Below are 15,797 nucleotides of genomic sequence, written 5' to 3' on the forward strand. Positions count from 1 at the left end.
AATACATTGTGGTATATTCTTACAATGGAATACTGTTCATCAATGTATAAAAAGCAAACTACCCATACTTACAGTATGGATGAGTCTCAGACATTATGTTGTGCAAAAGAAGCCAGACACCAGAGAAAACACATAGCGTGAATCCATTTATACGAACTTCAAGAACAGGCAAATCTAATCTAAGGTGATAGAATTCAGTTGGGAGGCTATAACGGGCAGGGGGATGTGTTGCTTATGGAAAAAAATACAAGAGAACTTTCTGGGGGATGGAAATCTGTATCTTAATCTGGATGGGAGTTCACTTGGTGGTTTTGTCAAAACTCATTGAATTGCACGCTCAAGATGGATGCATTTTGGGGCACTGGGGGGCTTAGTTGGTTAAGCATCTGACTCTTGATTTCAGCTCAGGTCATAAACTCAGGGCCCTGGGATTGAGCCCCATGTGGGGCTCTGAGCTCAGCACAGAGTTGGCTTGGGACTTTTCCTCTCCCTCTGCCTCTCCCCTAGCCTATGTGTATGTGCTCTCTCTCTGAGATAAACAAATAAAATCTTTTTTTTTAAAGAAAACAAAAGGTGGATGCATTTTATGTAAATTATACCTCAACAAACTTTAAAAGAAAAAAAGGGTTTAAAAGGAAAAAGTCATTGAGCTGTGCACTTAAGAACAGTATACTTTACTATATATAAGGTGCATCTCAGTTTTAAAAATGAAAAAAGAAAAGTCTAGAGCAGGTGCCCTGAGGTCCCCTTTAGGCAAATGAAACATAAAACTACTGCGTGAGGATGCCTGTCTCTTTTAAGGACCACTCCGCCCCCATCTTGAGCATGGTCAGTGTATGTGCATCTCTGCAGGGAACTCCCATATCGGCTTCTCACAGTTTCCTGTCTGACGTTCATCTGATGCTCTTTGCAGCTCCTCAAGTTCATTCCAGAGAAAAGTGACATCGACCTCCTCGAGGAGCACAAGCATGAGATAGAGCGGATGGCCCGCGCTGACCGCTTCCTCTATGAAATGAGCAGGTCAGGGAAGCAGGCACGAAGGAGGGGCTGAAGCTAGCTCCTGGGGCTGGAGGGGGCGGCCTCACAATGTAGCTTGCCCTGTCCACAGGATCGACCACTACCAGCAGCGACTGCAGGCCCTGTTCTTCAAGAAGAAGTTCCAGGAGCGACTGGCTGAGGCAAAGCCCAAAGTGGAAGGTATGGTTGAGGGTGTGGGGAGGCCTAGAGTCGAGAGACATCTGGGTGGGCCCAGGGGTGGAAATCAATGAACAGGGATAGAAGAAAACTTTCTCATTCTCAATCCCCGCCCCTGCCTCCCCCCCAGAAATAACCAAAGCCAAGGACAAATTTAAAACTATGATTATTATAGATATATGCACTTGTTTATATGAACACGTGTGCCAAACATGTGACATGTTTCCTGTGCCATGGCCAGATACTCTCCAGGGTGGGGGTCTGTTGACGTTTGCCTCAGAATGGGACAGAAATGCTGAACAGATGATGATAATAGCAAGTTCCTAGAACAGGGCCTGGCATGTGTTGAGCTCATCAATCTTTACCCTGCCTGAAAGGGGCTAAGTTCATAGGAGGCCTCTGGACACATTATTTTAAGTGTGAGCTTTCAGAAAAGTAGGAAATTAGCAAGGTAATTCCTGGTGGTATCTGGTTTTCTGGGTTAGGGAACTCTTCTGATGCAGGCCTTTTCCAGATGGTCAATTTGTAATTCAGTGAGAACCATGTAGCAAGCACTGCATGAAACATTCCTCGTGGAGGGCCTCATTGGTCCTCACAACATTCCTCTGGGTGTATCCATTCTCTCAGGTCTAAAATGGGGACATGCTGCCTGAGGCCATGTTCAGGGAGTGGTGGACCCAGAATTAGAACCCAGATCTTCTTCAGAATTCATCCCTCACTCTTTGTCCTGCAGTACTTGATAGACGATAGCAGAAGACAGAGGGGCAGGGCTTTGGGGAAGAACGCAGGCAGGTCCAAGAAGACCCTCGAGCAGAGAAGCAGGAGAGGCTGTGAGGCTCACTTGTGGAGAAGATAGGACAGCAGAGTGGAACAGGAGAGCCTGAGTCCAGGAGGCTGAGGGACATAGTCTGGGGGTGGAGCAGAGCATGGGCCCCCTCTGCTGGACACCAGGGCTGACCAGCACTCCCTGGGATGCCCAGTCCAGAGACTGGCCCTTCCTGGAGCTGCTTCAGGGAGGTTTGGGGATGGGGGTAGGTGGTGTGTGACAGAGCTGGAGGCAGACATTTTCTGCAATCTGCGCCGCCCCCCGCCACGTGTATTCACACACACACGGCAACTGCAGGCTGGGTGTAATCATAATTATTGATCTGAGGGAGAAGGATCGAGGACAGCCGTGACTCTGCAGGTCTGAGGTCTGGCAGTACCTTCTGCCCTGGTGATGAGTGAATCCCTACCTTCATACAACCTTCTTTGTCCTCCTGCAGACTTCCCTTGGGGCATGAGGCAGTGGATGCAGAGATGAGCCAACATATTTGCTCAACCGTTTGTGTGTCTTGGGTCAGTGGAACAAATGTGAGCAACTGCCACCTGGAGATGTGGAACCAGTGTAGTCTAGCCCCTGGGTAGGGTGAATCTCAGATAATCTCAGAGCCCACTCCAAAACTCCCCCTAAGTGTTACTCTCTAAATGCTCAGGAGAGTCTCCCTTTAATATCAAGCTGTGCAGAGCAAGTCATGTTTTGGATAACCTACTGGGGAAGGTACGAATTGCTCTGCCGTAGCAATGGCTGCTAGCTATTCTAGAAAGGTCTGGATGGCTCTTCCTCTGAGAGTCAGAAGGAGGTGGCTGAAGTTGTATCCTACAGAATCAGGTCAGTGGCTTGAACTAGGGGTGGAGACCAGAGAATTGTACAGGAGTTGGAATTCCTATTTTTCCTTCCAGTTCTGGGAAATATTCCTGGTAAGCTAATATTTGGCCTATCTCAGCTGCTGATGAGTTTTTGATACCTTACCCTCCTCAGTTTCCAGCCCGGCCTCTGGGTCAGTTTGCCAAAAGCCAATTCACCAAATTTGACAGATTTACCAATTCTATGAATATATTCATGAAACATATTTTTCTTGAATATATTCTTATGAATCTGTTCATTGTTGAATATACCAAATTTACTGATTCTCATTTTGAATACATTTACTGAATATAGTCAAGATGAATATGGTTTCAAATGTAAACATTCTTATGAATATATTCAAGAATATATTATTCTTATGACTTTATCTAAAATGTCTGCATTGCAATGGGAGTTTTCCCATTTATACTGATTTCCTTTGAACTCTTGTCAATTTCTGTTTTGCCAACATTTTAGCATTTTTAGGAGGATTCTTTTGCAAATTTCTCAAGTAGCATATCAACGTTAGAAAAAGCATCCCAACCACTATGAATTGCCAAAAACTTTTAAGAACTACTTACAAAAGTAAACTTTTAATTCAAATATGCATACAGAAATGTACATAAATCACAAGTGTCCTCCTTGATGAATTATCATAAAGTAAACTCACCTGTAAAACCAACACCCAAGTCAAGAACTGGAATGTTGGGGCGCCTGGGTGGCTCAGTGGGTTAAAGCCTCTGCCTTCGGCTCAGGTCATGATACCAGGGTCCTGGGATCGAGCCCCACATCGGGTTCTCTGCTCAGCAGGGACCCTGCTTCCTCCTCTCTCTCTCTCTCTGCCTGCCTCTCTGCCTACTTGAAATCTCTGTCTGTCAAATAAATAAATAAAATTAAAAAAAAAAAAAGAACTGGAATGTTGCCAGCCCTAAACACCCTTTCTCATGTCTCCTCGCAAACATTACCCCCTGCAACCATTGGTCTAGCTTCTTTAAAGGTTTCGTGGGTCTCAAACTTCATATAAATGGTATACTAGAGTATACCATTACATGGATATTTTATGTATCCATAAAAGTATATGCATAATTTTATGCTGGTTCCTTTTGCTCAGCATTATGCTTGTAAATTACCCTATTGTTACTGCTAGCAGTGAGTTATTCGTTTTCAGTGTTGCACTTTATTCCATTGTCTGAATACCATAATTAATTTAACCAATCTGCTTGTAATTTAAGAAAAAAAATGACTAGAAACCACTCTAATACCCTTCAAGAGTAATTCTGCTATTAGGTCATAGACTGACTATGTACTGACAAAACTTATCATTCACTGTTATAGCTTCTTTTTTTTCCAATTCAAACTTCTACTTTTATTTTGTTGCTAATTTCATGATGTGTACATAATGTACAGTTGATACACATGTTATATCAGTTTCAGATGTACAGTATAGAAATTGGACAAGTCTGTATATTGTGCTATGTCCACCACAAGTGTAGCTACATTATGTAAGGCTCTTATAATACCATTGACCATATTCCCCATGCTGTACATTTTATCTCCATGATTTATGTATTCCATCATTGGAAGGCTGCATCTGTCATTTCCCTTCACTCGTTTTGCCCATCCCCTCACATCCCTCCCTTCTGGCAACTATCAGTTTGTTCTCTGTATTTATGAGTCTGTATCTGGTTTTTATTTGTTCATTTTGTTTTTTATTTTTCTTTTTTAAGTCTTCATTTAAATTTAAATTCAGGGGCGCCTGGGTGTCTCAGTGGGTTAAAGCATCTGCCTTCGGCTCAGGTCATGATCTCAGGGTCCTAGGATCGAGCCCCACATTGGGCTCTCTGCTCAGCAGGGAGCCTGCTTCCCCCTCTCTCTCTGCCTGCCTCTCTACTTGTGATCTCTGTCAAATAAATAAATAAAATCTTAAAAAAAATAAATTTAAATTCAATTAGCCAACATATAGTGCAACATTAGTTTTTTATATAATGTTCAAAGATTCATTAGTTGTGTATAACACCCAGTGCTCATCACATCACATGCCCTCCTTAATGTCCATCTTCAAGTTACGCCATTCCTCCACCTCTTTGTTTTTTAGATTCCACATATAAGTAAAATCATATGGTGTTTGTCTTTCTGACTTATTTCACTTTAGCATTTTACTCTCTAGATCCATCCATCCATGTTGTCACAAATGGTAAGATCTCATTCATTTTTATGGATGAATAATATTACATTGTGTGTATCTTCTTTCTTTGTTGGTGTACTGAAAAATTTCTCCCAGCTTCACTAAGCTAAGACTGACAAAAATTGTATATATTTCAGATGTACAAGTGTATATACTTAAGATTCACAATTGTATATATTTAAGGCAGTGGCTTTTAATTTTTTTAATTCCAGTATAATTAACATGCAGGGTTATATTCAGTTTTAGGTGTACAGTATAGGGATTCAACAATTCTATACATTACTTGGTGCCCATCACAATAAATATACTCTTAATCCCCTTCACCTATTGCACCCATTCCCCAACCCCCCTCCCCTCTGGAAACCACCAGTTCGTTCATTATATTTAAGAGTCTGGTTTTTTGTTTGTCTCTTTTTTTTCTTTGTTCATATGGTACTGGCATGGAAATAGACACATAGATCAATGGAACACAATAGAGAGCCCAGAAATGAACTCTCAGTTATATGGTCAATTAATCTATAAGAATATACAATGAGAAAAAAACAATCTCTTCAGCAAATGGTGCTGGGAAAACTAGACAGCCACGTGCAAAGAAGTGAAACTGGACAACTTGCTTACATCATATGCAAAAATAAACTCAAAATGGATTAAAGACCTCAGTGTGAGACCTGAAACCGTAGAAGTCCTAGAAGAAAACATGGGCAGTAAATGTCTTTAACATCAGCCTTAAGCGACATTTTCCTAGCTATGTCTCCTTTGGCAGGGGGAACAAAAGCCAAAATAAACTATTGGGCCTATTTTTATTTTTTATTTTTTTTTCATTTTATTTATTTTTTCAGTGTAACAGTATTCATTCTTTTTGCACAACACCCAGTGCTCCATGCAAAACGTGCCCTCCCCATTACCCACCACCTGTTCCCCCAACCTCCCACCCCTGACCCTTCAAAACCCTCAGGTTGCCCCAACCTCCCACCCCTGACCCTTCAAAACCCTCAGGTTGTTTTTCAGAGTACATAGTCTCTTATGGTTCGCCTCCCCTCCCCAATGTCCATAGTCCGCTCCCCCTCTCCCAATCCCACCTCCCCCCAGCAACCCCCAGTTTGTTTTGTGAGATTAAGAGTCATTTATGGTTTGTCTCCCTCCCAATCCCATCTTGTTTCATTTACTCTTCTCCTATCCCCTATTTTTATTTTGATAAAAAGCTTTGGCACAACTGTGTCTTTTTTATCCATTCATCTATTAGTGGATACTTAGGTTGCTTCCATATCTTGGCTATTATAAATAATGATGCAGTAAACATAGGGGTACAGATATCTTTTTGAATTACTGTTTACATTTTCTTTGGGTAAATACTCACTGGAATTATTGGATCATGTAATATTTCTATTTTTAATTTTTGATGAACCTCTATACTGTTTTCCACAGGGGCTATACAAATTTACATTCCCACACACAGTGCACAAGATTTCCTTTTTCTCCACATCTTTGACAACAGTTGATATAATCTTTTTGATTTTAGCCATTCTGACATGTGTAAGGTGATATCTCATTGTGGTTTTGATATGTATTTCCTTCATGATCAGTGATGTTGAGCAGATGTGTCTGTTGACCATCTGTATGTCTTCTTTGGAGAAATGTCTATTCAGGTCGTCTGCCAATTTTTAAATTGGATTTTTTTTTGATGTTGAGTTATATAAATTATTTATATATTTTGGATATGAACCCCTTATCAGATATCATTTGCTAATATCTTCTCCCATTCAGTAGGTTGCCTTGTTGTTCTGTCAAAAGTTTCTTTTGCTGTGCAAAAGATTTTTATTTCAGTGTAGTCCCAACAGTTTATTTTTACTTTTGTTCCTCTTGCTTAAGGAGACAAATCTAAGAAATTGTTGCTAAGGCCAATGTCAAAGAGATTACTCCCCACGTCTTTTTCCAGGACTTTCATGGTTTCAGGTCTCACATTTAGGTCTTTAATCCATTTTGAGTTTATTTTTGTGTGTGGTTTAAGGAAGTGGTCCAGTTTCCCCAGCATCATTTGTAATCTTTTCCCCCATTGAAAATTATTGTCTCCTTTGTCATAGATTGACCATTTAATTGTGGGTTTATTTCTGGGTTCTCTGTATTATTCTATTGACCTATGTGTCTATTTTTGTGCCAGTTTCATACTGCTTTGATCACTACAGCTTTGTAGGTTATCTTGAGATCTGTAGTTGTGATACTTCCACCTATGTTCTTCTTTCTCAAGACTGTTTTAGCTCCTTAGAGTCTTTTATGGTATGATACAAATTTTAGGGGTTTTTTGTTCTAGTTCTGTGAAAAATGTTATTGGTACTTTGATAGGGATTGCACTGAATTTGTCGATTGCTTTGGACATTACAGACATTTTAATAATACTAATTCTTCCAATCCACAAGTGTGGAATATCTTTCTACTTGTTTTACTTTTTTTTTTACATTTAAAATTGAAAATTTTTTTTGTTAAAAGAGGAATAATCAAAGACAGATGACTCTTATTGTCATTGTTATTTTAGTTTTTCTCAGTCTTTCAGCAGTGTTTTATAGTTTTCAGAATACAGGTCTTTTACCTCATTAGTTTATCCCAGGTCTTTTTGATACAATTGTAAATTGTATTATTTTATCAATTTCTCTTTCTGCTTCATCATCAGTGTATAGAGATGCAACCCAAATCTTTGTACTAGTTTTGAATCCTGCTACTTTACTGAATTCATTTATTCTAATAGATTTTTAGTAGAGTCTTTAGGGTTTTCTCCATACAGTATCATGTCATCTGTAAGTTGTGATAGTTTAACTTTTTATCAGTTTGAATACCTCTTATTTCTTGTCTGATTGCTGTGGCTAGGACTTCCATTACAATGCTAAATAAAAGTGATAAGAATAGACATCCTTGTCTTATTCCTGATCTTAAAGGAAAAACTTTGTTTTTCACTATAAAGTTTGATGGTAGTTGTGGGTCTTTCATATATATCTTTATTATGTTGAGGCATGTTCCCTTTATAACTACTTTGAGAATTTTTATGATGAACGGATGTTGAATTTTGTCAAATGGTTTTTCTGCATCTGCTTAAATGAACATATGTTTTTTTTTTTTCCTTTCTCTTGTTTATGTGATGTATCATGTTGATTTTTTAAATACTGAACCATCCTTGAATCCCTGGAATATTCACTTGCTCGTGAATATTTTCTTAAATGTGTTGTTGAAAGCAGTTTGCTGATACTTTGTTGAGGATTTTTACATCTATGTTCATCAGAGATATTGGCATATAGGGTTTTTTGTTTCATTTTTGTTTTTTTATAGTGTCTTTGTCTGCTTTTGGTATCTGGGTAATGCTGTCTTCATAGAATATATTTGGAAGATTTCCTCCCTCTTCAATTTTTTGAAAGAGCTTGAGAATAGGTGTTAACCCTTCTTTAAATGGTTAGTAGAATTTACCTGTGAATCAGTCTGTTCCTGGACTTATGTTTATTGGGGAGTTTTTGGATTACTTATTCAATTTTGTTACTAGTAGTTGGTCTGTTCAGATTTTCTATTTCCTTCTGATTCAATTTTGGAAGATTATATGTTCTTAGGGCTTTATCCATTTCTTTTAGGTTGTTCAGTTTGTTGGCATATAATTTTTCATAGTACTCTCATAATCCTTGGTATTTCTGTGTTGTCAGTTGTCACTTTTTTCATTTCTGATTTTATTCATTTGTGTCCTTTTTTCCTTGATGAGTAGGACTAAAGGCTTATCACTTACGCCTGTCTTTTCAAAAAACCAGCTCTTGGGTTCTTTGATCTTTTCCACTTTTTTTAAAGGCTCTATTTAATTTATTTCTGCTCTTTTATTTCCTTCCTTCTATTCACCTTGGATTTTTCTTTTTCTAGGTCTTTTAGGTATAAGGTTAGATTGAGATTTTTTTTTTTATTTGAAGTGGACCTATACTGCTATAAATTTCCCTTTTTGAACTGCTTTTGCTGAGTACCAAAGATTTTGGATAATTGTGGTTTCAATTTCACTTGTCTCCTTGTATTTCTTGATTTCCTGTCATTTCTTATTGACCCATTGGCTATTTAGTACATGTTGTTAGCTTCCATATGTTTGTATTTTTCCAGTTTTTTCTTGTGATTGATTTCTAGTTCCTTACCACTGTTCAGAAAAGATGCATGATATGATTTGAGTCTTGAATTTATTAAGACTATTTTGTGGCGTAACACGTGATCTATCCTTGAAAGTGTTCTTTGTGCACTTGTAAAGTGTATTCTGTCATTTTGGGATGGAATGTTCTGTATATATCTAAGTCCATCTAGTTTGATGTGTCACCGAGCAACACTATTTTCTTATTGATTTTTCTGCCTGGATTACCTATCTTTGATGTAAGTGGAATGTTAAAGTCTCTGCTATTATTATTGTCAATTTCTCCCTTTATGTCTGTTAATATATGCTTTATGTGTTTAGGTGCTCCAATATTGGGTGCATAGATACTTAGAATTGTTATACCCTCTTGTTATATTGATCCCTTTGTCATTATGTAATGCCCTTATTTGTCTCTTATTGCAGTCTTTGATTTAAAGTCATTTTGTGTAAGTATTACTACCCTGGCTTTTTTTTTCTTCTGTTTTATGGAATATCTTTTTTTCCATCCTTTCACTTTTAGTCTGTATGTCTTGTGTCTGAAGTGAATCTCTTATAGGCAACATATAGAGGAATTTTTCTTCTTTTTTCTTTTTTTTTAGGAAGAATTTAACTTTATTACAATAGATAAGGAAAAATATTATCCTAGTTTTAATTGAATTACTGAATTAAGAGAAATTAATGATAATTCTTCCTCTACTTTCTGATTTTTAAAACTTATTAAAGTGAGAAAACTAATATCTTAATGATATCTCTAATTGCAGATATGTTCTTTATGTCTTTTTAATTTATTTTTTATTTCTTTTCAGCGTAACAGTATTCATTGTTTTTGCACCACACCCAGTGCTCCATGCAATACGTGCCCTCCATTATACCCACCACCTGGTTCCCCCAAACTCCAAACCCCCGCCCCTTCAAAACCCTCAGGTTGTTTTTCAGAGTCCATAGTCTCTCATGGTTCACCTCCCCTTCCAATTTCCCTCAACTCCCTTCTCCTCTCCATCTCCCCATGTCCTCCGTGTTATTTGTTATGCTTCGCAAATAAGTGAAACCATATGATAATTGACTCTCTCTGCTTGACTTATTTCACTCAGCATAATATCTTCCAGTCCCACCCATGTTGCTACAAAAGTTGGGTATTCATCCTTTCTGATGGTCCATATACACTATAGAGGAATTTTTCTTAATCCATCATGCACTCTAGAGTTTAGACCATTTGCATTTATAGAAATTATCAGAAGTTATATATTTATTGCCATTTCGTTATTTGTTTTCTGGTTGTTTTTGTAGTTCCCTGTTCCTTTCTTCTTTTCTTGCTTTCTTTCCTTGTGATTAGTGACTTCCTTTAGTGTGACTCTTGGCTTTATCTTTTTTTTTTTTAATTTCTTTTCAGCATAACAGAATTCATTGTTTTTGCACCACACCCAGTGCTCCATGCAATGCGTGCCCTCCATTATACCCGCCACCTGGTTCCCCCAACCTCCCAACCCCCGCTCCTCCAAAGCCCTCAGATTGTTTTTCAGAGTCCATAGTCTCTCATGGTTTATCTCCCCATCCAATTTCCCTCAACTCCCTTCTCCTCTCCATCTCCTCATGTCCTCCGTGTTATTTGTTATGCTTCGCAAATAAGTGAAACCATATGATAATTGACTCTCTCTGCTTGACTTATTTCACTCAGCATAATCTCTTCCAGTCCCATCCATGTTGCTACAAAAGTTGGGTATTCATCCTTTCTGATGGAGGCATAATACTCCATAGTGTATATGGACCACATCTTCCTTATCCATTCATCCTTTGAAGGGCATCTTGGCTCTTTCCACAGTTTGGCGACTGTGGCCATTGTTGCCATAAACATTGGGGTACGGATGGCCCTTCTTTTCACTACATCTGTATCTTTGGGGTAAATACCCAGTAGTGCAATTGCAGGGTCATAGGGAAGCTCTATTTTTAATTTCTTAAGGAATCTCCACACTGTTCTTCAAATTGGCTGCACCAACTTGTATTCCCACCAACAGTGTAAGAGGGTTCCCCTTTCTCCACATCCTCTCCAACACACGTTGTTTCCTGTCTTGCTAATCTTGGCCATTCTAACTGGTGTCAGGTGGTATCTCAATGTGGTTTTAATTTGAATCTCCCTGATGGCTAGTGATGATGAACATTTTTTCATGTGTCTGATAGCCATTTGTATGTCTTCATTGGAGAAGTGTCTGTTCATTTCTTCTGCCCATTTTTTGATATGATTATCTGTTTTGTGTGTGTTGAGTTTGAGAAGTTCTTTATAGATCCTGGATATCAACCTTTTGTCTTTATCTTTATTTTTTTTGTGTATCTATTACAGATTTTGCATTTGTGGTTACCATGAGGTTCATATAACATCCCAAGTATATAGCAGTCTATATTAACTTGATGGTCACTTAAGTTTGAAAACATCCTAAAATAATTTTTTACTCCCTCCTCCACATTTTATGTATATGGTATCATCTTTTACATCTTCTTATTTATATATATGTATATGAATATATGAATTATATATATAATGTATATTATATACAGCTATATAATATTGTATAATTCATATATATATATATATATATAAATATTCTAGTTATGGCCCTTTCTTTTCCACTTAAAGAAGTCCCTTTAACATTTCTTGTAAGAATGGTTTAGGGGTGATGAACATCTTTAATTTTTGTTTGCCTGGGAAAATCTTTTCTCTCTCCTTCAACCCTGAGTGATATTCTCATTAGGTAAAGTAGTCTTGGTTATAGATCTTTCCTTTTCAGCACTTTGAATACATCCTGCCACTCCCTTCTCACCTGCAAAGTCACTGCTGAAAAATTAGCTAATAGTCTTATGGGGGTTTCCCTTGTACGTAACTTCCCTTCTATTTTGCTGCTTTTAAATTCTCTATCTTTAATCTTTGGCTTTTTAGTTCTTATGTGTCCTGCTGTAGACCTCTTTGGGTTCAACTTATTTGGAACTCTCTGTGCTTTCAGAACCTGGATGTCTCCAGGTTAAGGAAGTTTTGGCTATTATTTCTTCAAGTAAGTTTTCTGCCCCTTTTGCTCTTTTTTCTGGGACCCAATATGAATATTTGTTCACTTGATGTTGTCCAAGAGATCCCTTAACCTGTCCTCGTTTAAAACATTTTTCTTTTTGTTGTCCAGCTTGGTTGTTTTCCATTACCCTGTCTTCTAGATTGCTGATCTCTTCTTCATCTGCTAATCTGTTGATTCCTTCTAGTGTATTTTTCATTTATGTTCTTTATTCTGATTTTTTTTCATATTTTCTATTTGTTAACTTTATCAGGAATAGTGCTATCCCCATTTCATTTTGTTCTTTTCCTAAGGTTTTGTTTTGTTTGGAACATATTCCTCTGTCTCCCCTTTTTCTTAACTTTTAGTCTTTATTTCTATGATTAGGCAGAACAGCTAATTCTCTAAAACTTGAAGGAATGGCCTTGTGTATGGTTATCCCCTGTGTAGGCTATGTGTATCTGGTGACTTTGCCTGACTTGGGCTGTGGCTGGTGGGGGTTGGGGACACTCTGGTGAGATGGCTAGAGCTGAAGTGGTTGCAGGCCAGGGTGTTCCTGGGGCTCTCTGCACAGAGAGTGTCCTGGAAGGACAGCTGAGGCTGGAATAGGTACAAGCTGAGAGGTCCTGAGGATCTCTACATTACAGCCTCCACCCCGCTCACCAATTACTTACTTTTAACTGCTTTTGAGGATTTCTGCAAACTTTTGGTCAGATGGTTCTCATTTTAGATCCATAGCAGCATCTTAAAGAATGTTCAGTTTGGCATAAGCTAAAAAATCATGGGATGGTTTGGTGTTCTTATCACCGCACTTAATTGGAAAGCATATTCCATAACTAGTAGCCAAAATTTCACTGTAGGATTTGTATCCCAACTCTGCCTCTCCACTAGTACACAATAGCTGAGAATGGGCCAGAGCATCCATGCTGGAATGAAATACTGAAGTTCCAGTTACTGTTAACCTTAAATTGTATTTCTAGCAAGTGTATCATTTAAGGCATTGGGGAAAAATTGTTAAAATTCCTAAAAGTTGGGGAAAAATTTAAATGATGTTCAACAAGATGTCAAGTAAACTCTTAAACTAAAGATAGCATTAACTGCAAGGCATACCCTTATCTTATAGAACAAAAATATGGGAATATTATATTAGTGACGTGATAATTTAATTGACAGGGATTTTTTTCTTTAAAAATATTAAACAGCACTTCAAAAAAGGCAGAAACAGTCCCATACTGTATAAAATGCTGAAATTCAAAATTTTAATCACTAATTTAAAAAAGTAAAAGTATTATATTCTTGTGTATATCCATAGAAAGAACTACTAATAATCTTTGGATATATGCAAGAAAAGATATTCTTAAATATATTAAGAAGAATTGGCACATTCTGAGAATGAGTTGTTAAATTGGCTTTTGACCAATTTACCTGCTTCCCTTAGAAGTGGTCAGGTATGAAGTAGACCAGTCTGTTGAGGTGTGAGTATAGTCTCTGCCCCTCTGAGTCAAAGACTGAACTGTGTGGTGGCACCATCCTGGCATTCAAGGGGACCAGCTGCCTTGGCCCAGTCTCTGTAGGGCTATGACATGTCACTCCTCTCCTAGCCATCCTGCTGGCCTCCCGGGAGCTGATCCGCAGCAAGCGTCTAAGGCAGATGCTTGAGGTTGTCTTGGCCATCGGCAACTTCATGAACAAAGGGCAGCGTGGGGGAGCCTATGGGTTCCGGGTGGCCAGCCTCAACAAGATTGCAGATACCAAGTCCAGCATTGACAGGTGGGATCTTGTCTGCTGCCTTATCTTCCATCTCACCCCACCCTTGCCTCTTCCCTCCTCCTCCTCCCATTTCTGACTCAAACTCCTTGCTTCTTCCCCTGACCTCTCCCGCTAGTTTCTTCCTGGCCTTCATTCCTTTACCCCTGACCTTTCATCCACAGAAACATCTCTCTGCTCCATTACCTGATCATGATCCTGGAGAAGCACTTCCCTGACATCCTGAACATGCCCTCAGAGCTACAGCATCTTCCAGAAGCCGCCAAAGTCAAGTGAGGGACCCTTCTTTCTCCCTGTGATCATAGCACTCTTGTCTAAATTTCCTTTCATTGCTACTGTGGGATGACTAGGAATGGGCAGTGTCTCAGGGTCTGCCTTTAGGAGAACCAAATGAAGACTAGCTACTTGCTCTCAAATCCTTATTTCAGAGATACTCCTAGGAAACAGAGTGGGGAAGTGAGCCAGGGGTGGAAACAACACTAATAACAAAGTATTATTAAGCCAGCTACCCCTGGAACCTCCCTCCATGGAAGTCTGTGAGACATTATAGGACACTTACTCAACTTACCCCATCCAAGAGGTGAGGGAGCTAGGATATCATACCCATCTCCTGTCAGTCATTAGCTGAGCGTCTCTGGGCAGGGCATGGCTCTGGCCATAGGTACAGGCAAAGGGAACTCTAGGATCCAGAGAAAGTGCTCCCATCATTAGAAGTCAGGATTGTACACTACCATGGATGGTCCAAGGAGATAAAGGATGTAGCACCAATGATGTCTCCTACAGGCAAGAAGTCAGACCTAAAGAGCCATAGGCTGATAGAAGCATTTCCAACAGAAGAGGAAATGCAGTGGAAAATAGTTAATATGCAACAAATGCTTACTGCACACAGGACAACATGTTAAGAGTTTTAAGTATTACCTGCTGGTATTAAAAAGAATTCAAGTCAGAAGCCATGTGTTAGAAACCTAATATTCAACATAACATTTCTGATCTGGAAGGATCTTCAGAACCTAAATTTCACTCCTATTATTTTATAGAAGCACAGACAGAGCACAGAGGGGAGGTGATGTAGCAGGCCTGGAGCATGGGTCCACTGACTCCAATGCCATTGTGCGTTGCACTGCCATCTGTCTGAACCATGCTCAGCAATTCTCCCTTCCTGTGTGTCTCCCTGCAGCCTGGCAGAGCTGGAGAAGGAGGTGGGCAACCTCAGGAGGGGCCTCCGAGCAGTCGAGGTGGTGAGTACACACCATCTATGCCTGCCTGGGTTTGAGGGGTTGCTGCCTGTGTCTGTGCTGAAGGCCATACCCTGTGCCAGTGACTCTGGCACCCCAGACAGGAGCTCTGGGACACAGAAAAGCATCAGACAGCGTTTTCCATCTGGGGGCCTACTATCCGGGGACCTATCATTTGACCAAGTGATAGGCAGCAACAGAGCTAGCCCTCAGGAAAGGATGATTGAATTATTTAGGACTTAAATTTAGAATCTCACAGAGTGGCCATCTGAGACTAGCCAGGTCACTGTCCAGCATGTCTGTTGGGCACTAGTGGAGAATGAATCATAAGTTGGCCCCATGCCTAAGTCTAATTCAAGTGGACAGGAAAGAGTTTCTGCATCTCTCAGAAGCCGGTTAGGCACAGGTAGCCCATAGTGTGTGATACTAGGCACAGCTATCTCCAGAAATTCCTGCCAGATGCCTCTTCTCCTTGGGTCAGCAGAGGACCCAGAGGCTCACCCAGGTGTCTAGTCTTCACCAGTCCTGCTCTGATGGCTTCTCAGATGATATGGTCTCTGGCCCGAGGCTAGGTTAGTCCCAT

The 15,797-nt window shown here is 39.5% G+C and overlaps 1 protein-coding gene across 3 annotated transcripts in view; it reads left to right on the top strand.

Moving 5' to 3' along the window:
- Positions 1-15,797, top strand: part of DAAM2 (dishevelled associated activator of morphogenesis 2) — a 119,941-nt gene that overhangs the window by 100,452 nt on the left and 3,692 nt on the right. For all 3 annotated transcript variants that reach the window (XM_046004071.1, XM_046004073.1, XM_046004072.1), the window contains 5 exons: positions 914-1,020; positions 1,109-1,197; positions 13,814-13,982; positions 14,144-14,251; positions 15,157-15,217. In XM_046004071.1, the coding sequence (XP_045860027.1) occupies positions 914-1,020; positions 1,109-1,197; positions 13,814-13,982; positions 14,144-14,251; positions 15,157-15,217 (534 nt within the window). The remainder of the gene's footprint in view (positions 1-913; positions 1,021-1,108; positions 1,198-13,813; positions 13,983-14,143; positions 14,252-15,156; positions 15,218-15,797) is intronic.

Source organism: Meles meles, chromosome 5, assembly GCF_922984935.1.
Source record: "Meles meles chromosome 5, mMelMel3.1 paternal haplotype, whole genome shotgun sequence".
In the NCBI taxonomy this organism is placed as follows: Eukaryota; Metazoa; Chordata; class Mammalia; order Carnivora; family Mustelidae; genus Meles; species Meles meles.